We start from the raw sequence: 23203 nt of genomic DNA, 5'->3' as shown, positions 1-23203 counted from the left end.
TTAAGATGGTTGCATTCACCAATTAGGGAGAGACTCATTCTAGATAAAGCATAATGAATGATGTTGACTTCATAATAATTTTTACAGCATTGCCTACTTTGATCCTACTTTTAAATACAATATTTTTCTTACTTAACAATATATAATTTCTCAGGTGTGATAAAATTTGACTAGTTTTTGCCAGTCCAAAAATTTTTCTACTTTTCCCATTTTTTGTTAGTCTGCGATATGATGATTAAGTTCCATTCTAATTTTGTTTAGTTTTAGGGTAATTTTTTTTTAATGTTGTATTGTGAATTATGTGATAGTTTACATGGGAGAACATTAGTTTTACATTCATTCCATTGTATATCAATTCATTGTCACCGTTACAATCCCCTCCATGCATCATCAATCAACCAACCAAAGGGTAAAGCCTCCCCCCTTCCCTCCTGGTCGTCAACACACAGCCAGAACTTCTCCCTCTCTGGATCTCAAGTCCCCAGCTGCTCCATCTCTCCTCATCATTGTCTCTGCCTCCATCTCAGGCATCACTGCTTCTTTGGGTAGGGTCCGCTCTCTGCTCTTCTCTATCGATGGCACTAGGGACCTCCGCTCCTAGACTGAAAAGTTAATCACTCCCCTCCTTGCTATAAAACATCTACGTTTACATTTCCAACCCTTACATTCAATCCTGATAACAATTATTCACTATTGTATCACAAGAGAACTATCTGCATTTCATTTCATCAGCCCTGCCTAGACATACTGGGTAGTACTCACTGGAGATTCTACCTTCCTCCATGCCCTTTGGATCTAGGTTTCCTCTTGAAAGCTTGTAAGCCAGTCAACTTATTGCATTTGTAGGCCTCCCTCCCCCCATTTTGGGTAGCCAATGTCCAAGTTAGGGCAGTTTTTTTAATGTTTATCACTTGTTACTTTTTTTAACATGTACTATTCAGAAACATATTTGTTGTTGTTATTAAGTGCTGTGGAGTAAGTTCCAACTCTTAGCAACCCTGTATAGGGTTTCCAGGGAGTGGCTGGTGAGCTTGACTCACTGACCTTTTGGTTCAAACTGACCTTGCATTCCAACGCATTAACCCGCAGAGCCACACCAGGATCCCAGAAACATTATTTGACCACAATCATAACTATTTCACAATTTCATTTACTAATAATGGGTGGTTATAGTTCTGCATTCCTTTGAAAGTTCTGTTTTTCATTCTTTAGGAATGACTGAAGAACATTTAGGAATGTTTTTACATGTTTTAAAATTTTATTTTTTTACCAGTTTTCAGATATAACAAGGAAAATTTCTGTTATTTTATGGTTCATTTACGAAGATTGCATTTTTTAATGTCTTTCAGCCAATGGAAATGATAGTAAAAAATTTAAAGGAGAAGATAAAATGGATGGTGCTCCTTCTCGTGTACTTCATATTCGAAAATTACCTGGTGAAGTAACAGAGACTGAAGTTATTGCTTTAGGCTTACCTTTTGGTAAGGTGACCAACATCCTTATGCTGAAAGGAAAAAATCAGGTATACTTCTTTCATACTTAAAGAATGTTGAACTTTTACTACCAGCAGATAAAATAAACTATTTATAATAAAGGATGCATTGCAGTAGATTTTATTTCTGAAAGAACATTATGGAAGTTTCATCTAAATTCTCCTGGTAACTTTGTGGGAATCTAATGTTTGGGAGCCAGAATGAATGAGTCATAGTTTTCAGATTCTTGCTTTTTTGAGTTCACTTATGACCTTAATCGAACAGTTGTTCTGTTGATGTGATAGACAATATAAACATCATTCTATTATTGTGGCTTTGTTCCATGTACTATCAGAAACTAGTAAATGTAGTAGTAGCTAACAACTTATTGTTTACGTTTGTTCCATGGAAATAATTCATCTGGTAACATTGGGATAAATTATTAATTGGTCCTGGATATTTAACATTGAATGGATTTGCTATAGTAGTTTGGCCCAAGTAAATTAAATATGAAATTCAACATCTCCTTGAATATAGTTAATGTCACTAAAATCTGACATTTAATTTTTAATTATTTTTCTTTGTCTCAAATTATACTGCTTTTCAAATCTGTAGGTTAGGAATAGTAAAATTCTACTGTAAGAAACTTTGCAAATATTATTTTCTCTAGGTTATGTTATATTTGTGGGGTATGGGTAATTGTAGTGAGCACTGAAGTACCATGTATTCAACTTTCTTCTGAGGTTAGTTTTTATTGTATACCTAAGCTAGTACACAGTTTCTCATTCTGCTTATCAGAACATCTGAGTGTAATTTGAAAGATTATGTTCTAGATTTTGTTTTTTTAAAATTAGTTGAATGGGTTAAAAAGATAGAAGTTTATTTGAATTCATGACATGACATTTTTTGTTATTTACATTTTATTTCAGGCATTTTTGGAACTAGCAACAGAAGAAGCAGCTATTACTATGGTTAATTATTATTCTGCTGTGACACCTCACCTTCGTAATCAACCTATTTATATCCAGTACTCCAATCACAAAGAACTAAAGACAGATAATACATTAAACCAGGTGAGGTTCAAATAAAATGGCCTAAAACTAATCGTATAAATGTATTAACAGAAATTAGAATGTTTAACCATTCAGAAGACATATCTGTAGGCATTTTCTTATTTTTAAGTTTTTTTTTTTTTTTTTTTCCTTGTATTTTCATTGCAACTGCTGTATCTTTCTTTTGTTAAGTGGCTGGTGGACTCAAATCGCCAACTTTTCAGTAGCAGAGTCTCCCTGAGTGTGAGAATCAACATGATAGCAATGGCTTTTGCTTAGGTTTCTTGCAATATGCCCCTGCAGGTTGAGTATTACATTAATTGAAAAGGAAACTGTGTAGTGTATTATTTTCATGTCTGAAGTATTAGTATTATATGATTTTAGTTAATTGGTATTTGTTAAATGCTTTCAAGGTCCTGTTTAAAACAAATTCTAGAATAACAGTGTTATGTCTGAGGAATCAGAAGTTTCTTATTATTGTTGCAAGGTAAAATTTTGCACAAACTCTGTACATAGGACTTAGTAGAATTAATTATTTATATAAATCCATGGCTTAGATTAGTGCCTTTGGTTATGTGCTTTTTATGGATCTCAATTTCTTATGGAGGAATTCCTGTTAAGAAATGCTAATGATTTTCCTGAAATAAAGAATCTAAGAATGGAGAATATACGAATAGATTGTGAAATTATTGTTTAGTACTCTTGACTTGTTTCTGCTCTGATTCATAGCGACCCTGTTAGAGGGTCTAAGGAGTGACTCGTGGGTTTGAACCACTGACTTTGCAGTAAGTAGTCCAGTGCTTATCCTTAAGTGCTATGCCATGATCCTAGATTGTAAAATAGAAGATATAAATCCTTTAAAACTACTGTATTTAAAAAATACTTTAGTAGTACCTTCAGACCTAAATATATAGAACTGCATTAATGGTAAAATCTTTAGCTTTTGTAGTACATGTTTTGCAATAATTTATAAATGTATTTGGCTTTGTCTTATGTAGAAATTTTAATGGAAAGTAATTTGACTTCAGTTTTAACCCTTGAATGACTTGAAATTATTGATAGCTAATGAAGCATAATTGAAAGACAGTACTTTAGTTTTAAAGAATCAAACAGTATACAACAGGAAAAGTTCCACCATGAGCATTGTTCTTCTGTTTCAAAAGCTGTCTTCCATATACACCCCATTTTGTACTTTGGATGAGGGGCTTAAATATGACCCTACATATTACCTTCCTCCTGGCTAGGTAGGTCCTCTTAGGTGGACTGTAAGCTTATGTTTTGTGTGCCCCACCTACACCATGACTGAGGACAAAGAAAAAGTCCTCTCCCAGCTATTTTACCCCCAGCCTAAGTGACTAACTGTATGTTTTTAACCCTGCTGGCAAGCATCTGCTTGTTAAGCACCTGCTTAGGAGCTCTGGTAGCATAGTGGTTATGAGCCGGTATTCTAACCTCAAGGTCAGCAGTTTAAAATCATCAACTGTTTCTTGGGAGGAAGATCAGGCTTTCTGTTCCCATAAAGATTTACAGCCTCGGAAACCTTATGCAAGGTCGCTATGAGTTGGAACTGACTCCATGGCACATAATCACCACCACTGCTAGAAATCAATGTTATCCAACAGGAGTCCTGATGTGGTGCTGTGGGTTAATGCACTGGATTACTAAGTAGTTTTGAACCAAAAGGTTGGCAGTTCAAGCTCACCAGCCGCTCTTCTGAAACCCTATACAGGGTTGCTATGGGTCAAAACCAACTTGACAGCACTTAACAACAACAGCAACAAGTATCCTCTTGCATCATACCCCCTGACTTCTTGGGGAGGGTGTATGGTTAATCCAGAATTGTATTGATCTTGCTAACAAGAGTCCCTGTTGTTTCTGTGGTTAAAAACACTCAGCTGTTAAATAAAAGGTTGACAGTTTGAACTGACCAGCCACTCCTGAAGGGAAAGTTGTAGTACTCTGTAGAGATAACAGCCTTGGAAACCATATCGGACATTCTGCTGTGTTCTATAGAGTTGTTGTGAATTGGCGTTCCTATAGTGGATTTGGTTTTTGGTTTCAAAACATTAAGCCTCTGTTATTGGGGGTTTGGGATGGGGTTGTTCTGGGACCTAAAGATGCCATCAGGGAGAGGAATGGAGGCATTCTAACTTGTCTGAAGGACTTGTTCCTCACAATAAGCATACATTTTTTATTAAAGATAAGGTTAGTTGTTAAAAATCTGGTGATACATTCTTTTAAAACCTTAGTTGTACTTCTAAGACTGTATCATGAGGAAATAGGCCAAAAGAAAATTCTGTTCTTGAAACTGAAATACCAAATACCATTTTAAATTATAAATTTTTAGAAATGAATTATTATACATTTATAATTTAATTGGCATTTGATATCCTAGTTTTACCTTTAGAAAAAACTATCAGCAAAAAATTCAGAACACATTTTTCTTTTTAAAAACTTTTAAAAAAAGTATAATGTAGGAGTGGGACTTGTAAATACTAAATTGTTGTTAATTGCCATTGAGTCAGTTCTGTTTCATAATGAACCCTACAAAGGGTTCCAAAAGAGCAACTTGTGGGTTTGAACCGTTAACCTTGCAGTTAGCTGTTCAGTGCTTATCTATATAGTGCCACACTGGTGGTGGTGGTGGTGGTATTGTGTTATGGAGTCAGTTCCAACTCAGAGTAACCCTGAATAGGGTTACCATGGCTGTACATCTTTCCAGGAGCAGAAAGCCTCATCTTTCTCCCGCGGAACAGCTGTTAGTTTCAAACTGCTGACCTTGAGGTTTAGCAGCCTAACTTGTAACCACTACACTACCAGAGCTCCTTTATAATATTAAATAGGTATACAGGGATGGGCAACCTGGACATTGGCTACCCAAAATGGGGGGGACTACATAGGCAAGAAGTGACTGGCTTACAAGCTTCCAGAAGGGAACCTAGATTCAGAGGGCGTGAAGGAAAGTAGAATCTCTACTGAATAGTATCCAGTCTGTCTAGGTGAGGCTGATGAAATGAAATGCGGATGGGTCTCTTGATACAGTAGTGAATAATTGTTATCAAGACTGATTGTGAGGGTTGGAAATGTAAAGGTAGACGATTTGTGGCAAGGAGGGGAGTGATTAACTTTTCAGTCTAGGAGCAGAGGTCTCTGGGACCATCAATGGAGAAGAGCAGAGAGCGAGACCCTACCCAGAGAAGCAGTGATGCCTGAGATACTGGCAGAGACAATGACGTGGAGAGATGGAGCAGCTGGGGACTTTAGACCAAGAGAGGGAGAGGGGATGTGTGCTGACTACCGGGGGTCAAGCTTGCAGGGTATACCCTTTGGTTTGTTGATGATGCATGGAGGGAATTGTAACCATGGCAATGAAACGATATATGATAGGATGAATGTAAAACTAATGTTCTCCCATGTAAACTATCACATAATTCACAATAAAATATTAAAATGTATATATATATATTAAATAGGACCAGTGAAAGCTCCATTAAGAAGTGTTACTTGATTGATGAACTTCAAAGAGGTTGAGGAGTAAGTCATCCATTCCAGTCTAGATTGTTCTAGACAGAGTAAAATTCCTTCCATTGAAAAAAAATTTTTTTTGTTTTTGTTTTTGCTTTTCAGAAGCCTTTTAATCCTTTTTACATTGCAATCGTTCATGTTTTCCCTTTCTTCCCCTTCCCTTCCTGTCTATCTCTTTCCCCACCCCTACCCCTCTGTCTACCCTCTCAATATTTATATTTTGTAATGGACAATTAGGCTTTATTAGAGTTGCCTGCTTTCCTGTAGGTAAAGTAGTAAGTACTAAGATGAGATTCCTAAATGTCAAAGGAGTCTTTTGTGCCAACAAAAGTCCCTTTAGAATTTTTTTTGAGGAGTTACTCTTTTTTAATGTTAAGAGTCACATACTGGGGAGGGATGAGGGGGCTTGCCTATTTGTTAATCAGCTAACCTTTCCGTTAATCCTTTCTCACCCTATGCTTCCTATCATTTTCCCTCCTATGAACCTGCCAATTTCTAATCTGGAACCTTTTTAGGATTTCTGTTTCTTCCTCTGCTTTGGGATCATTCGTTTTCCGTATTCCATGCATTTGGTAACATTTTTCAAAGCTAAAGATAAACTTCTTCTCTTCAGTAATTGTATTAATTCTGTTTTATGTTCATTTCTCTATATTTAATAGGATTTTGTAGTGGAAGAGGAAAGACAAAAGAAAGTATCACCCATGATTTTTTTTCCTCATCCCTTCATCAAATTACCACAAGTCCTGTCAATTCTTTCTCCTCAATATTTGCCCAATTTTCCCTATCGCTCCTGCTATTTCTGTAGTTCAGATACAGTCAGTCCCCCAGCTCTCTTACTGATTACTTACTTAACTTTTCCATCATGAATTCTTTCTCCCTGTTGTGACCAACCACCACTGGTCTGTCAATCTGTTGTACTATGGTAACCTGTTGGTGCTGTGGTGCTGGAAGCTATGCCACCTGTAGTTTAAATACTGGCAGGGTACAATGATGGTGGACAGGTTTAAGTAGAGTTTTCAGATTAATACAGACTAGAAAAAAGGAGAGGCAGGTGGCTTCTGAAGGCTTAGCCACTGAAAACCTTATGAATAGCAGTAGAACATTGACAGGTAATAGTGCTGGAAGATGAAAACATTATACAGTGGCAGCAGCAGCAGTGGGCTCAAACGTAACAATTAAGAGGATGGCACAGGTCCTGGTAGCATTTCATTCTGTTACGCATAGTCACCTAACAGGAGTAGATGTAGCCAAGTATATATCTTTCTAAAATGAACAAATTTAAGTTACTTTTCATGTCCTTTTTAAGCTCAGAATGTCTTTTCTGAGATGGTCATTACTCTGTCTTCTTGATACTCCTCCTACATACTTCTGTTCCAGAAGTAATTGTAGATCCTCTAGCCTGATGTTCCTTCTCTTGACTTCAGTCTGTCACTGTCATTTTTCCTTAAAGTATTGTGGATTATACTTTCCTTCCCTCCAACCTTACTTCACAGAGCTGGTTACAAAACATCTTGAGGTTTCATCTTACCTTTTCTTCCTTGAGTATATTTCATCCCCTTATTGACAAGGAGTGGATTAGGTTTGGATTGAGTGTCCTTAATGCAAATTAAAATAACTGTGAGCTATTATTGTAAATATACCAGATATTTTAATATTTAAAATCCAGATAATACCCAGTCCGTTATTGGTGGCATTGTAGAAAAGCATGAGCTTTCCTATATAAATGGTGGGAATGTAAATGGTAGCATCATTTTGTAAAACTTGAATATGTGCTAAAGCTGAGCAGCATGTGCAAAAATTTTAACTCAGTAATTCCACTCTAGTTTCATACTTGATTAAAATGTGTGTTTATGTGTAACAAAAGATAGGTATGAGACAGTTCATCATATCCTATATGTAATAGCCATTGGTGACAGCAATCTACATGTTTCAGCAGCTGTGAAGTATATTATGTATTGTGGAATAACATTTATCAATAAGATTGACCAATTAACTCTAAGACAGATGTTCTTCATTTAAAACAGTTAATTGCAAGAAGCCAGATGAAAATACAATACATATATGATTCCATGTATATCATTGGGAGGGTGCATGAGTATGGCTTGTGGAATATCCTCTTAGTAACTTGGGCAGTTTTTGAGTTGTACACATAAGATTATATCCTTTTCTGTATTGTTGTTAAGTGCCATAGAGTCGTTTTCCAACTCATATGTAGGGTTTATGTAGGGTTTCCAAGGAGCAGCTGGTAAGTTAGAAACCTTAACCTTGCATTTCAAACCGACTTTGAGCTCCATTGCTTATCCTACAGGGCCATGTTTCAGTAAGAAGCTTAATTTTAAAAAAATTTAGGTTAGCAAGCCAACTCTATATTGCACGAAATCAAAAAAAAAAAAAAAAAAAAAAAAAAAAAACTAATGAGGTAATTTGAAGCTAAATGGAACATGATATTAAGATGAAAAATAAAGAATAACAGTGGGTAGTATTGGAGGGGGTTAGGTGGCTGCATATATGCTTGTATATGTAAATGTTATGTTTGGAAGGGTACTAAAGATGTTTATGAAGGATGAATTGTGAAAGGTAAGTGATAGGTTAGCAGGAAATCTTTTGACCTCTTATGCTACTTGGATTATATTCTATGATCATGTGATTCCTGTTTTTGAAAAGACATTCCTTTATTTGAAATACCAGATGGAATCCTGTTGTGGCACTGTAGGATAAGCACTGGACCGCAAGGTCAGTTTGAACTGCAAGGTCGACGGTTCAAATGCACCAGCTGCTCCTTAGAAACGCTATAAATTTTATGTAATAGATAACATAAAATATGTGAAATATATCTTTCATACTGTTTTTGTTGTTGTTAAGTGCAGTCAAGTCTGTCCCAATTCATGTGTTCCCCAACTATAAAGGTATCTGTTCCCGTTTTTAAGAATACATAGGCCAGACAGAAGAGGTGCATGCAATTCTTATTAATCTTTACTTTTGTGCAAAAGATTTAAAGCCTTTTTAGTGATACAAAAGCTGTACAGTCAGCGAGTGAAAGTAATTATGATGATGAATTTGTTTGGGAGTAGGAATTGATTCATTTCTTTCAAAGTAAGGGCAAGTTTGTTGTCTGTTGTTGTTGTTATGTGCCGTGGAGTCGGTTCTGACTCATAGCGACCCTGTACTGAGTTTCCTAGGCTGTAAATCTTTATGGGAGCAGAACACCTCATCTTTCTCCCACGGAACAGCTGGTAGTTTCAAACTGCTGACCGTGAGGTTCACAGCCTGGTTCGTAACCACTATGCTACCAGAGCTCTTTAAGTTTGTTGATAGGTGCCATCAAGTCAGAACCCATTCATAGAGACCCTGCTGTGCACAACAGAACGAAACACTGTTCGGTTCTGGGCCAGCCTCACAGTTGTTGCCATGCTTGAGCCCATTGATGCTGCTACTTTGCCGATCCTCTTTTTGCTGAGGGTCGTCCTCTTTTTCTCTGAGCCTCCACCTTACCAACCATGATATCCTTCTCCAGTGACTGGTCCCTCCTGACAATATGTCCGAAGTATGAGAGACGAAGTCTGGCAATCCTGACCTCCAAGGAGCACTCTGGCTGCTCTTCTTCCAACACAGATCTGTTGGTTCCTTTGGCAGCCCATGGCACTTTTCAATATTCTCTAACACCAGAACTCAAAAGCGTCGATTCTATGATCTTCCCTAGTCACTGGCTGGTTTTTGCATGAATATGAGGTTTTCCTTATTTACTGGCTGGTTTTTACATGCATTATTGAAAATACCAAGGCTTGGGTCAGGCGCACCATAGGCCTCAAGCTGACATCTTTGCGCTTCAATACTTTAAAAAGGTCTTGTGCAGCATATTTGCCTAATGCAGTACGTCATTTAGTTTCTTGACTGCTGCTTCCATGTGTGTTGATGGTTGATGCAAGAGGAGTGAAGTCCTTGACAACTTCAATCTTTTCTCCATTGATGAGAATGTTGTTTATTGGTCCAGTGGTAAGGATTTTTGTTTTCTTTATATTGAGATGCACTCCATACCAAAGGCTGTGGTCTTTGATCTTCATCAGTATTTTAAGCCCTCTTCACATTCAGCAAGAAAGGTTGTATCATCTGCATATAGAAGGTTAGTATTGAGTCTTCCTCCAATCCTGATGCCACGTTTTTCTTTATATAATCCAGCTTCTCGGATTATTTGCTCAGCATACATATTGAATAAGTATGGTGAAAGAATATAACCCTGTCACACACGTTTCTTAATTTTAAACCATTTAATGTTCCCATGTTCTGCTCGAACAACTGCAACTGCCTCTTGGTCTATGTACAGATTCCTCATAAGCACAATTAAGTGTTCCGGCATACTCATACTTCACAGTGTTCTACACATAGCTTGTCATGATTCACATAATCGAAAGCTTTTACGTAGTCAGTAAAGCACAGGTGTAAATATTTCTGGTACTCTCTGCTTTCAGCCGAGATCCATTGGGCATCAGCAGTGATATCCCTTGTTTCCCGTCCTCTTCTGAATCCAGCTTGAACCTCTGGAAGTTCTCTGTCAATGTATGCTTGCAGCCATTTCTGTATTACCTTTAGTAAAACTTTACTCGCATGGGATATCAGAAATACTGTCCAATGATTTTCCACATTATGTTGGGCCACCTTTCTTTGGAATGGGCAAAAATACAGATATCTTCCAGTCATTCAGCCAGATAACTATCGTCCATATTTCTTGGCATAGATGAGTGAGTGCCACCATTGTCACCTCACTTTCTTGAAAATTTCAATTTGTATTCCATCAGTTTCTGGTGCCTTGTTCTTTGCCAATTCCATCAGTGCATCTTGGACTTCTTCCTTCAGTATCATTGGCTCTTGATCATATCCTACCTCTTGACATGGTTGAACATCAACAATTTCCTTTTGTTTGTATTCCTTTCATTTTCTTTTGATGCTTTGTGCATTATTCAGTAATTTTCCCAGAAATCCTTCAATAACAAAAGTCGAGGCTTGAATGTTTTCTAAACAAATTCTTCCCTTTTGGTTTTCCTACTTCAGATCTTTGCACATTTTCTTGTAATATTTTACTTTGCCTTCTTGAGCTAACCTTTGAAATTTTCCGTGTAGCTCTTGTACCTCCTCATTTCTTTCATTTATTTTAGCATCCCTACGCTGGAGAGCAAGTTTCAATGTCATCTGCCATTCATTTTGTTCTTTTCCTTCTTGTCTTCTTAATGACTTTTTGCTTTCATCATGTATGGTTTTCTTGATGTCATTTCACAACTCTTCTGGTCCTTGGTCTTTAGTGTTTAATGTATCAAATCTGTTCTTCACATGAGCTCAAAATCCAGGTGGGATATATTCAAAGTCGTATTTTGGCTCTCACAAACTTTTTTTCACTTTCTTCAGCTTCAGTCTAAATTTGCATATGAGAAATTGATGATGGTCTGTTCCCCAATCTGCCCTTGGCTTTGTTTTGACTGATGATATGGAGTTTTTCCAGCGTGTCTTTTCCACTGATATGGAGCTTTTTCACTGTGTCTTTCCACAGATGTAGTCAGTTTGAATTCTGTGTATTCCATCTGGTGAGGTCCATGTGTATTATCATCTCTTATGCTGTCTAAAGAAGGTATTTGAAATGAACAAATCATAGGTTTTGCAGAATTTTGTCATGCTAGCTCCATCATTTCTAATCACCAAGGCCATATTTTCCAACTACTGATCTTTCCTCTTTGTTTCCAGTCTTTGCATTCCAATCACTAGTAATGATCAATACATCTCGATTGCATGTTTTATCGCTTTTAGATTGAAGATGTTGGTAGATTTCTTTTATTTTACCCATACTGGCTTTAGTGTTAGTTGCATAAATTTGAATAATAGTAGTACTAATTGTTCTTCTTTGTAGGCTTATGGATATTATCCTATCACAGACAGCGTTGTACCTCATAACTGATCTTGATAGGTTCTTTTTGACATTGAACACCATTCCTCTTCAATTTTCATTCCTGGTGTAGTAAACCATGTGGTTGTCAGAATCAAAATGGGCAATATTAGTCTATTTCACCTCACTAATTCCTAAGATATCGATGCTTATGTGTTCCATTTCATTTTTGACAGTTTCCAATTCCTAGATTCATATTTCATACATTCCATGTTATGATTATTAATGGATATTATGCCTGTTTCTCTTCATTTTGAGTTGTTCCCCATCACCAAATGAAGGTCCCAAGGGCTTTACTCCCACAGGTTTTACTTCATTCATGTCATCACAGTCAACTCAATAATTTGAGGAGGCAGCTATTGCCCAGTTACATTTTGAGTGCCTTCCAACTTGGGCTTGTTTTCTGGCACTATATCTGACAGTGTTTCTCTGTTATTCATGAGATTTTTAGTGACTAAATATATTCGGAAGTAGTTTGTCTCTCCTTCCTAGTCTGTCTTCATCTAAAAGCTCATCTGAAACTTTTTACTGTGGGTGATCCTGCTGGTATTTAAAATACCTGTGGCATAGCTTCAAGAATCACAGCAAGTTACAAGCCATCACAGTATGACAAACTGACAGACAAGTGGTGGAGAGCAAGTTTACGTAACATTAAAGCAGGGCTTCAAAATGTGCTGTCTTGCTCAAATATGGTGATGGCCCCAGTCAACCATGGTGGCCAGTTACACTGTTTTGAATGCTTGTGACTCTCCACAGCTCTGGTGCTAACAAGAGCTGACTTTGCCCCTTCTGAGTATCTCGTTCCAAGGCTTTAAGTTCCTGTTACGAAGACAGATCACCTAAATTGTGAAAATTCAGGTGTCTTCCCATTCTATTTCATCACCCATGACAGAAGCAAGCAGTTTGAAACTCAGTAGAAGTTATTCTACTTGTTGAAAGTTGAAAGTACATAACCAGGGGACTGCCTGTGTACATCAACTTCTGTTCTAAAATGTTTGGTGTGTTTATTTGCATACCATTTACCAACAAGAATCCCTGCTGTACAAGATTACTATTAGTCAGGACTATATTGAAGGCACTTTAACAACAACAAAAGCTAACTTAAAATATATAGGTGGATGCGCATAGGTCATATGCAAACATGATGCCATTTTATCTAAGGGGCATAAGCATCCTTGGACTTGGGTATCCCCACGAATACTGAGGGGCAGATGTAACAGAGTTTATTGGAGTTCTTTTGGATAATTCAGTAATCCTTATGTTGAGGTCTACCTTGTACCTGTTTTATGGAATTTATAGTGTTTGATTGAATTTCTGTTTTTCTAAGTTTCTATTTAAAGCATTTTCTGGTTTTGTAGATTAGCCAAATGATACCAGCTTTTGAGAATAAATAATGTTGCTTATAAACTTTTTTTCTAATATTGGTTGCAAATCCTAGATAATTGTTCTAAGGTGTGCATACTAGTGTTGTTAAATGCTGTTGAGTCAGTTCTGATTCAGAGTGACCCCATATAGGATTTCTGAGGAGCGGCTGGTGAATTTGAACCGCCAACCTTGTGTTTAAAACCAACTTTGAGGTCGACTGCTTATCCTATGGCACCACACCTAGGACTCCATAAATACCAGTAGAATTCTTGAATTGTATGTAGACAGTATTATGCTCTTAATATTATGCTCAAAAGTGTTTTTTGAGTGAATATTGTATTTTATTTTATATTCTAGAAAATAATTTTTTAATATGTATGAAGTCTGTAATTGCTGTTTCTAAGGTACTTATCTTTTCCTTCCAATTTATAGCGTGCTCAAGCAGTGCTTCAAGCTGTGACAGCTGTCCAGACTGCAAATACTCCTCTTAGTGGCACCACAGTTAGTGAGAGTGCTGTGACTCCAGCCCAAAGCCCAGTACTTAGAATAATTATTGACAATATGTACTATCCTGTAACACTTGATGTTCTTCACCAAGTAAGTTCATTAATCTGCATATTCACGTATGAATTGGAGAAATGGTAATAGTATATAAATAATATTTTTAATTTAACGTTTTAACAGATATTCTCTAAGTTTGGTGCTGTATTGAAGATAATCACATTTACAAAAAACAACCAGTTTCAAGCTTTGCTCCAGTATGGTGATCCAGTAAATGCTCAACAAGCAAAACTAGTAAGTGTGGAGATTCTTTTGAGATGGTAATAATTTTCAATAGCTTAGATGCATAGCTAATGTTACTAATACTGACCAAATATAGCAATAGCGTGTAGCATTTAGATAGTAGACATTTGTATCAGCAGGATTTTAGAAAACCTTAGTGTTTGTCATAAAGAATGTTTGTTATTTAAACTAGTTTAAATAAGTATGAGTTTATTATTGGTAATATAAAAGCCAGTTGTTGTCTAGTCATATCTGACTCAGGGCATCCCCGTGTATGTCAGAGTAGAACTGTGCACTGTACTGTTTTCCAGGGCCAATTTTTCATAAGTAAATTTCCAGGTTTTGGGCGATGTCTCTGGGTGGACTTGAACCTTCAGCCATCCGGTTAGTAGCTGAGTATGTTAATCCATTGCACCACTCAAGGACTCCTATCAATAATATAGGTTTATATTGATCTTTTTTATTGATTCATATATTAACATTTTTATTGATTTAGGTACAGAAACCATATGCTGTTTAGGGAGATGGCAGATCATGTTGTTCATGTTTGCCAGCATAAAATTTTAAGTGGTTTTCAGTAGTAGAGTTGTAGTAATTGATTATTGAGATTTTATCAATACAGATGTGGCTCAGATGGCCATTAAATGCTCTCGATATACGTAAACTTAAATTTAATGTTATTTCTGTGGTATAAAACAATTTTAACAAATCAGATTTAATAGATTTTCTAAAGAGTGCTCACAGATTAAGCTTTTCCAGTAATTATTATATATCATTTTAGAAAGGTAGAGAAATAATGTTGTTTTTACCTGTATTTTTTCACTTAGGTGAGATTTAGTAAAACTACCTTTAAAAATTCCCATGCGATGTTAAAAACATTTAAATTTTTGCATTCAAAGATAAGTTTTCTGAATAGTTTTTTATTCTGCTTTATTCATGTCATATGTCTGTTTGTTGTTGTTTTAATATATGGTTGCCAAGAAGAAACAAAATCTTCCAATGTCCTGGTTACCATTGAAAATTGTGTATTGCATCTTGACTTCTAAATGCCTTAATCTTTTCTTTGCATCTCTTAGCTAAATTCTTGCTCTGTGTCTTTAGCTTTTCTGTGCCATATCATTACATCGTTTTTTTCATTGTTGTTGTTAAGTGCCATAGAGTCGGTTCCGACCCATAGTGAACCTGTATAGGGTTTCCAAGGAGCAGCTGGTGAGCTTGAACCTCTAACCTTGTGGTTCAAACTGACTTTGCAGTCCTGTGCATTAACCCACAGCACCATAACAGGACTCTAGTTTTTCATTGTAAACATTAAATCAGCTATCTTTACTTACCCTTGCCTTACCCCTATTTACCTTGACACCTTTGCCCTGATTATTTTCCTTTCCCAAACTCTTTATGACTTCTGAGAACTTCAGTGTTTTTTCCATGTCTAGATTACTTGTATAGAGAACCGATTATTTTGGTTATTGTTTTATAGCATTTCCAGTCTCATAATCTCATTTAAGGAACAAAACCGCATCAGTTAGCAGAAAGACTGTATTAGTAATAATTGCCGAATTGTAATAGTTTACCAAGTGCTCTTATCTCATGTTGCTCTGATGTGGTATGATAGGATAAGCAACGGAGTGCTTACCGCATATTGGCAGTTCAAACCCATTTGCTCCTTGGAAATGCTATACAATGTCACTACGAGTCTGAACTGACTTGACGGCATTTAACAACAACTGTATGTTGTAAACGGAAAAGAAATTTTTCCTGTTAAAACGGCTTGCCAAGATTTAATGAGGTAAATTGCTTGTCATATGGTACACTACTCTACGCTTCCAGATATATATATATATTTTTTCTATCGAGTATGTGGCTACTCACTGGTGCCCATATTTACAAGCTTCTTCAGGCTTAGGTTAGCAAATATAATTCTTTTTTCCCTAGAATGAATATCCTTCTCCACATGTTACAGCAACCCTACTTCTGAGATATTTTATATTTACTAGTTAACAAAATCATTGTAGTATGGCTTGAGGTAAGACCAGTAGAAGACATTCTAGAAGCCATGATCTCCATGGCAAATTTTGCAGCTTCATACATTTTAAATATGATAACACATTTTTCTTTTTGCCAAATCTATTGTCCCTTCTCATCGAGAGAAAAAGTATTTAGCTAAAGAACCAATAAAACGAAATTTGGTTTGTAATTGTGCTGCCTTTCGGGTATAATTTTTATGGGAAAATTGTTCATATAGGCATCTTGTCTGAATTTATCTCTAGTTACATTTACTTTTAGGATACAGATTAAAGGTGGATCTTTTATGTTTATTAAATATTGACATTTGTATTTAACCAATCTACACACAGAAAATGAACACCTCAGAGGAAACCAAGCTGTTAGTATTTGGTGAGTGTGTATATACACTCACATAAACTGTCTTTACAAAGAGCTAAATATTATAATTTTGAAGAAAATAGATAACTGTTTTAGTAAGTATTTATTCTAGTATCTAAACTTTGCTTCATTTATTATGGAAGGGAAACGGAGTTTAATCCTAAACCTGCTTGCCCCGTTATCTTGGAATCCAGATTGCTTGGTAACATTTATATTTTTATGACTTCAGTCTTTTTGTCTTCTAATGATACCTGCCTCAGAACTGTTGAGTATGCCTAAAGAATAACGCATAATCTAATAGTTTGTATCATTTTAAGTTCATGAGGATCAACTGCATTAGTCCCTCTGTCCTGCATAGAAATCTCTACATTTCTATAGTTAACATGTTTTCCTATATCATGTAGAAATTCCCCTTGCACTATGTCTGTCCTAACTCCTGTGATTGACCTTGTTTATTGCTTTATAGGAACAAAATAGAAATGATCAAATGGAAGTTCTTTGCAGTTTTTAATCTCAAAATCTGCTATACTCACACCTATTTTTCATTTCCTTAGTGTATGGTTTGGTTGTTTTTTTAAACTAAGACTGGTAAACCCTGGATTCCATCCTCTTGTGTTTCCCAGGAAATTTTGCAGGCAGTCCTTTTCTCTATATTTGGCTACTGCCTACCAGTGCTTCAAGCATGTTCAAGCCATATAAATGTATCTTTAGTACTATATGTCAGCATATCACTCGTTTTCTTTCTTTTCTTATTTATAACCAGGTTTATGTAATCTCTCCTTTTTATTTCTATACTCACTATAGTTTGGTAACTGCCTTCATTTATCCAAATTGCTCTTCCTAGTGCATTGTTGACCATTTGGAGTAGCTAAATTCAAACAGAAATATTTATATATTACCATACCAAACCTCTAGGTGTCATTTTAATGTGTAGACTACTCTTTCTTAAAACTCTTATCTTCTGGTCTCTGGTGCGTCACACCTAGACTTACCCTAGTTTTTTGTATCATCCCTTCCACTCTGCCTGGAGTGCCTGTGATAGAGTTTTCATCACTTTTCTAGCTCAAGCCTTTCCTAAGTGACTTAGACAGGAGCCCAGTGGGCCATGGGCTGCCTTCAAACCTAACTTAATTCATCCCCTTTTTTTCTTGCACCCTTGTCGTCCCCGCCTCCCATCCCCGCAACACACATACACACATACCAAAATAATAGCAAAATGCAACCTGCTAAACTTCTGATATATTCCCAGTGTTAATAAAGTGAAAGGTTGTTGTTGTTATTAAGTGTCATTACGTCAATTCAGACCCACACCGACCCTGTAGAAGGGTTTCCAAGGAGTAGCTGAGCTTGAATTGCTGACCTTGTGGTTCAATTTTTTTTTTTTTTTTCAACTTTTATTGTGATTTGGGTAAAAGTTTACAGAGAAAATTGGTTTTCCATTTATCAATTCAAACATGTTTGGCATTGCCTTCCCCATGATGTAACAGTACTTGTCAAACTTCCTCTCCGTGTTTCTCATTTCCAGTCATCCTTCTTTATCCCTGCATATTTTTTTAACTTTATCTGTGGACAGCTGCTGCCCATTTTGGTCGTGTAAGGTTGGTTGTTTTGAGGAGTGTGTACTTCCCTGGGTTACTGACAGCCTTATAGACCTACCTGCCTGTTGTTTTGTTGAAAGTTGAGCCACAGGGGTGAATTGGGTTTCAGGCTTGAAGTGTCTGGAAGTGCCATTGTGGGGAGTGCTCTTGGCTCTATTAAACCAGCAATCTGTGGGGGTTTTTTTTTTGTGTGTGTGTGTGTTTTTTTTTTTTTTTTGTGGGGGGGGAGCTACATATTTTTCACCCACTTCATTCTATTGTGATGCCATCCAAAGTGGTCAACAATGGTAGCCCAGCATCATCTACTACTTCTGATCTTAGAGTTGAGGCTGAGGTTCACATACGTGGTCCATAGTCCTTTGCATTAATTGTTGCCTGGCATCTTTGATTTTCTTGTACTGGATAGAGAAAGACCAATAGTTGTACCTGTTAACATCTTGTTCATGTAAGTTTCATGACCAAACCCAGTATCAAGAGTAGGTCGTCCGCTCAGTCTACTTGAAGCCATTGCAGGTATGTGTATTTCTAATTTCAATTAAAATTCGTATTAATTAAAAAATCTATAACAGGATATTTCCCTTCTATTTTCTCATGTGCTCATGGTTTCGTCTCGTATCCTAGTGAAATCTATTGCATTCCAATTTCTATACCTTGTCATCTGGCTTTTCTGTCAGAACATATGGAGTGAAGAAAAAGATGAACAGAATCCCTTCTTACTTTGACTGACTTGATCTTGGTTATTGTTCAAAACATCAAACTGACTTTTCATTTCAGCACATTAACCTACAGTGCCACACCAGGACTCCAGAGTAAGAGGTACTGACTTCAGTTTAGCTGACAAGCCAGAAAACATGGTCATTCTTCATTCCTCTCCTCTCCTACTTACCACCTACAAATCTTATCTTGCTCCTAAAGTTTTGTTGTGTTTGTCTTCTTGTCTTCAATTCTTCTGTTACCAACCTAATCTTATTTTGTTGTATTCAAAATTGTGGTCTCTGTTGCTATAAAGAACTTGTGCCACCATACAAAATCCACTGTTAATTATATTTTGGCACACATTCTTTGTCTTCATGCAATGTGACTCGGGCGGTTGGTTCATAGGCCATAGTTTATCACTAGTCTAAGCCATCATCTCTTTAATTTCTTATTTACTGCCTTTCGGACTAAACTCACCACTTTCACTTCTCCTTCCTCATTCATTATATTTCCATAGTTAAAAGAATGATCTCAACCTAAAGTAATATTCCTTCCATTCAAAGCTAGGCCTTCCCTTGACTTTCTAGTTAAGGTTTTATGTTTTTGTTGTTGAATTTATGTGAATTTTTGTGAATTGGGCAACAGCCAAACCAAAAATGACTAGAAGCTATAAAGAAAAGTGAGTGGCAGAAGTTTTATAGGAGAAATGTGGAAGCTAACCTAGGTGTATGCCTAGTTGGCTGAAACTTGTGCTTAACCTTAATTGAGTTGAGGGGCTTGGTTTTAGCTGATTTGGTAACTCCTGATTAACCATTGATAAGTTTTGTTTTACTTAGGGTAATGAGTCAGGTTTCTGAGTCCTGCTAGTCTCTCGCTCTGGTTTTTTTTTTTTTTCCTTCTTCTTCTTCTTTGCTATTTTATTGTGTTGTCGGTGAAGATCTACAAGTTCTCATTCAACATTTTCTACATGAATTGTTCATTGGTGCCTTTATGTTTTTAGAAAATAGAATTACTTTATACATAAAAATACCTCAGTCTTTCTAATAATGAGACATATTATAGTACAATCTTCTTTTTACCTGGGGCTTTAAAAAAATACTTGTTTTATGCCACCCTGAAATTATAGCATATATGAGTAGAAAATGGCTCTTGTTCTTATAAGGAGCACCTTTTCAGGAAATTTTCTTCTTTTTTATTAGGAATATCTATAGTTGATTCAGGATAATGACATTGTATTTTTTTAAAGTCTTTTTATGTGGCCATTTTATTGTAGCATAAAAGTTGATTGTTTTTCATTATTGATTCCTTCCAAGAGATTGTTTTTCACTAGTTACTGATAATAAAAATATAAAACATGAGCTAAAATATCAGCAAGAGTACGAACATTCATTCCTTCTTATCTAGTTCATCATTGCTTTATGGATTTCTTCAAGAAAATGAACAAAATTTACCGTTATTTTCTTGGACAAAGATTCTCCTTGACATCTGCTTAATTTTGTTTACCCTTCTAGTGTTTAGAATATGTGTCTTCAGTATTCATATCATTGGAGGGTATTTATGATGAAGCAGTTGGTTTTAGGATATTTTAAGAAAATTTTACATGATCTACTTAATAGTCTGAGTTAAGGAGTTCTGGTAGCGTAGTGGTTATGAATTGTGCTGTTAACCTCAAGGTCAGCAGTTCGAAACTACCAGCCATTCCGCAGGCAAAAGATAAGGCGTTCTGCTCCTGTAAAGATATACAGCCTTGGAAACCATGTGCAGGGTCACCATTGGTCAGAACCGGCTCCAGGTACTTAATAACAACAACTAGTCCGAGTTAGTTTTACACTGATAATAACTGATGTATGAAGTATTGTACTGATGTTACAAAGCCATCCTTACATTCTGGATTTTGATATTTCATATTTTACAACTGTTAAAAGTTAGGTATTTAAAGGATCTGTGGTCTCTGCAATGCCACCATATTCTCAAAAAAGTAACATATAAAAAATGAAGTAGCAACAAACCTGCAAGTAAAATTTGTAGGTTTTCTTGTGGCTTTCTATATTTTTAATCCACACTCAGTGTTCATTGTGCTTTTTAAACATATAGTCTATGTCTATAATGTAGTTCCCAAGTTTTGATTATAGTATTTTGACCATAAATTTTACAGATATTTACTATGAAAAATTTTTTCATGATTGTTTTTACTTGTTCCTTAAGATTTCCCTATGAATAGACGTATTTGGTTGTTTTTTATGTAAATTACTGTTGTTTTGTACTGTCATAAAGTCTCTGCTCCAGCAGTATCATTGCATTCCTGATTGCCAAATGTAGGACTGGTTTGTATGCTACTATTATCTCCTGAGATTTTGCGAATATGTGAGACTGGTGAGAATTGAAACACCTGGTGTTGGTGCTGTGGGTTAATACGTCAGACTGCAAAGTCATTTGAACTATAAGGTCAGTGGTTCAAGCTCACCAGTTGCTCCTTGGAAACCCTATACAGACTCACTATGGATCGGATTCGATTCGACAGCACTTAACAACACTATTTTTTTTATTTGAATTTTCTTATGTGTTTGTGGTCACCTTGCTTCAGACAATTAAAAATGTCTGGGTTCCTATTTTCATGTATCCTCAACTTCTGTTCCAGCAGTATTTGCTGATTTCGTTAGATTTTGCAACGTAGGTATCTAGTATAAAAAATCCCACTTACATAAAGTTTTTTTTTTTTAATTAAAAGGAAAAAGGTCAAAGTAGACTTTTTAAAAATTGTCCTATGTATTCTAGACAATTGGCAGGATTCAACCAAGTTTACTACATTGAAGTTATTGTTAGTGATTTTTTTTATGTGTCAATATTTTACCTTTTAATTAATTTGAACGTTTGTTCAAAGACAGATCTTTTTCCATAGTACTACTTTTTGTTTGATTGTGTCCATCAGAATTTTTGTTCCTAATTTTTTGCTATTCATATATTGCATTGAGACTTACATTCTTCTACTTTGCTCACATTTTCCCTATAGAAATGCTAGAAAGATAAACTAATACCTATTTTTTTAATGTTCTTATTGTCTTATGACAGGGTAATCAGCTAATAATTATTCTCACTAATAATACTTGACCTCTACAGTAATATGGTGGTAGGGGCCATCCTTCACCCAGTGTAATTCAAACTTTGATGGGTATGTAGTTCAACTGAAATTTTACACCAATACTGTATTGAAATGGATGAACTTATGGTTAAAATTCAGAATTTATATTTTAGGTTAGTATTTAGCTTGATTTTTGCCTATTAAGGGGAAAAGGTTTATATTTCCAGAGAATGGGAATACTTGAATATATTACAAGCTTTATATATGTTAGTAGTACTTGTAAAGTCTAGCTTTTTCCATAACAAGATACTCTTACTTTTGAGTTTGGTTCAGTTAACATTCCACAGTCAGCCATATGACAATTAAAATTGTCCTACTGAAATGGTATAAAAGTTCTCTTGCAAGTATCCTATATGTGATCAGAAATATGTGAAGTGTACTGTCAATAAAATTCTGGATTTACTTTTATACACCTAATAGATCTTGGACTGTGTAAAACATGACATTTGATATCTATATGTCTGTTATCAGAGGAACTGTTTAATTTCCACAGTGATTTACAGATCTAAGTGTGTTCTTCATTTCTGACATTTTATATTATTACAGTAAGTATTGTGTTCTTCTCTTGAAAAATTAACAATATATTACCCTGTTCTCTAATTTGTTCTAGGCTTATATCCAGCTGGACTAGAAATGGTGATTGTGTAGTAGCAGAGTAAAACAGAATAGTTTTAACAGTAGTGTTTGTATAGTTCTTTGTAAGTTACAATGTTCTTTCACTTCTGTGATTCCCACCACTCCCATTGGATCCTCACAGTAACCCTAACCCTGTTAGGAAACATGCCATTATCATCTATTTTCAGATTAAGAAATTGAGACTCAGAAAGGTTAAATTGTTTAAGGTGAACTGATTGAGTCCAAACTTTCAACTCTAGAGCAGCCGTTTTTACAACCCAGAACTTCTTTTGAATGGCATTGGATTTGCTGAAGTCCTCAAGTTATTCTGATTTGAGCCAACCACATAAATTACAGCATTAAATAGAAGTTACCTTATAAGACTACCAGTTCACATGAATGCTGCCATCCACCCCAAAAAATATATGTATAATAAAATTTAAAGAATGATGCAGACTGTTATGTGACCCATGTTGTTAAAATGAAACTGTTTGCAACTTAAAATTTTTGTAATTAAAAATATTAGCTTGGATGCTTACCTGATTATGTTGTAGTGTTTACTTATGGACAGTAATATTTCCAGCAGGTTGGAAATTACAGCGACTAACAAATATAGCAAAGAATGTTGTATGAAATTTAGTCCCTTT

The 23203-nt window shown here is 35.9% G+C and overlaps 1 protein-coding gene across 5 annotated transcripts in view; it reads left to right on the top strand.

Moving 5' to 3' along the window:
- PTBP2 (polypyrimidine tract binding protein 2) overlaps positions 1-23203 on the top strand; it is a 113278-nt gene that overhangs the window by 67154 nt on the left and 22921 nt on the right. For all 5 annotated transcript variants that reach the window (XM_006830935.1, XM_006830933.1, XM_006830932.1 and 2 more), the window contains exons 4-7: positions 1350-1522; positions 2402-2545; positions 13776-13940; positions 14028-14138. In XM_006830935.1, the coding sequence (XP_006830998.1) occupies positions 1350-1522; positions 2402-2545; positions 13776-13940; positions 14028-14138 (593 nt within the window). The remainder of the gene's footprint in view (positions 1-1349; positions 1523-2401; positions 2546-13775; positions 13941-14027; positions 14139-23203) is intronic.

Source organism: Chrysochloris asiatica, unplaced genomic scaffold (genome assembly GCF_000296735.1).
Source record: "Chrysochloris asiatica unplaced genomic scaffold, ChrAsi1.0 scaffold00002, whole genome shotgun sequence".
NCBI lineage: Eukaryota > Metazoa > Chordata > Mammalia > Afrosoricida > Chrysochloridae > Chrysochloris > Chrysochloris asiatica.
The sequence above is the reverse complement of the archived record's forward strand: the minus strand, read 5'-3'. Positions and strand labels throughout refer to the sequence as shown.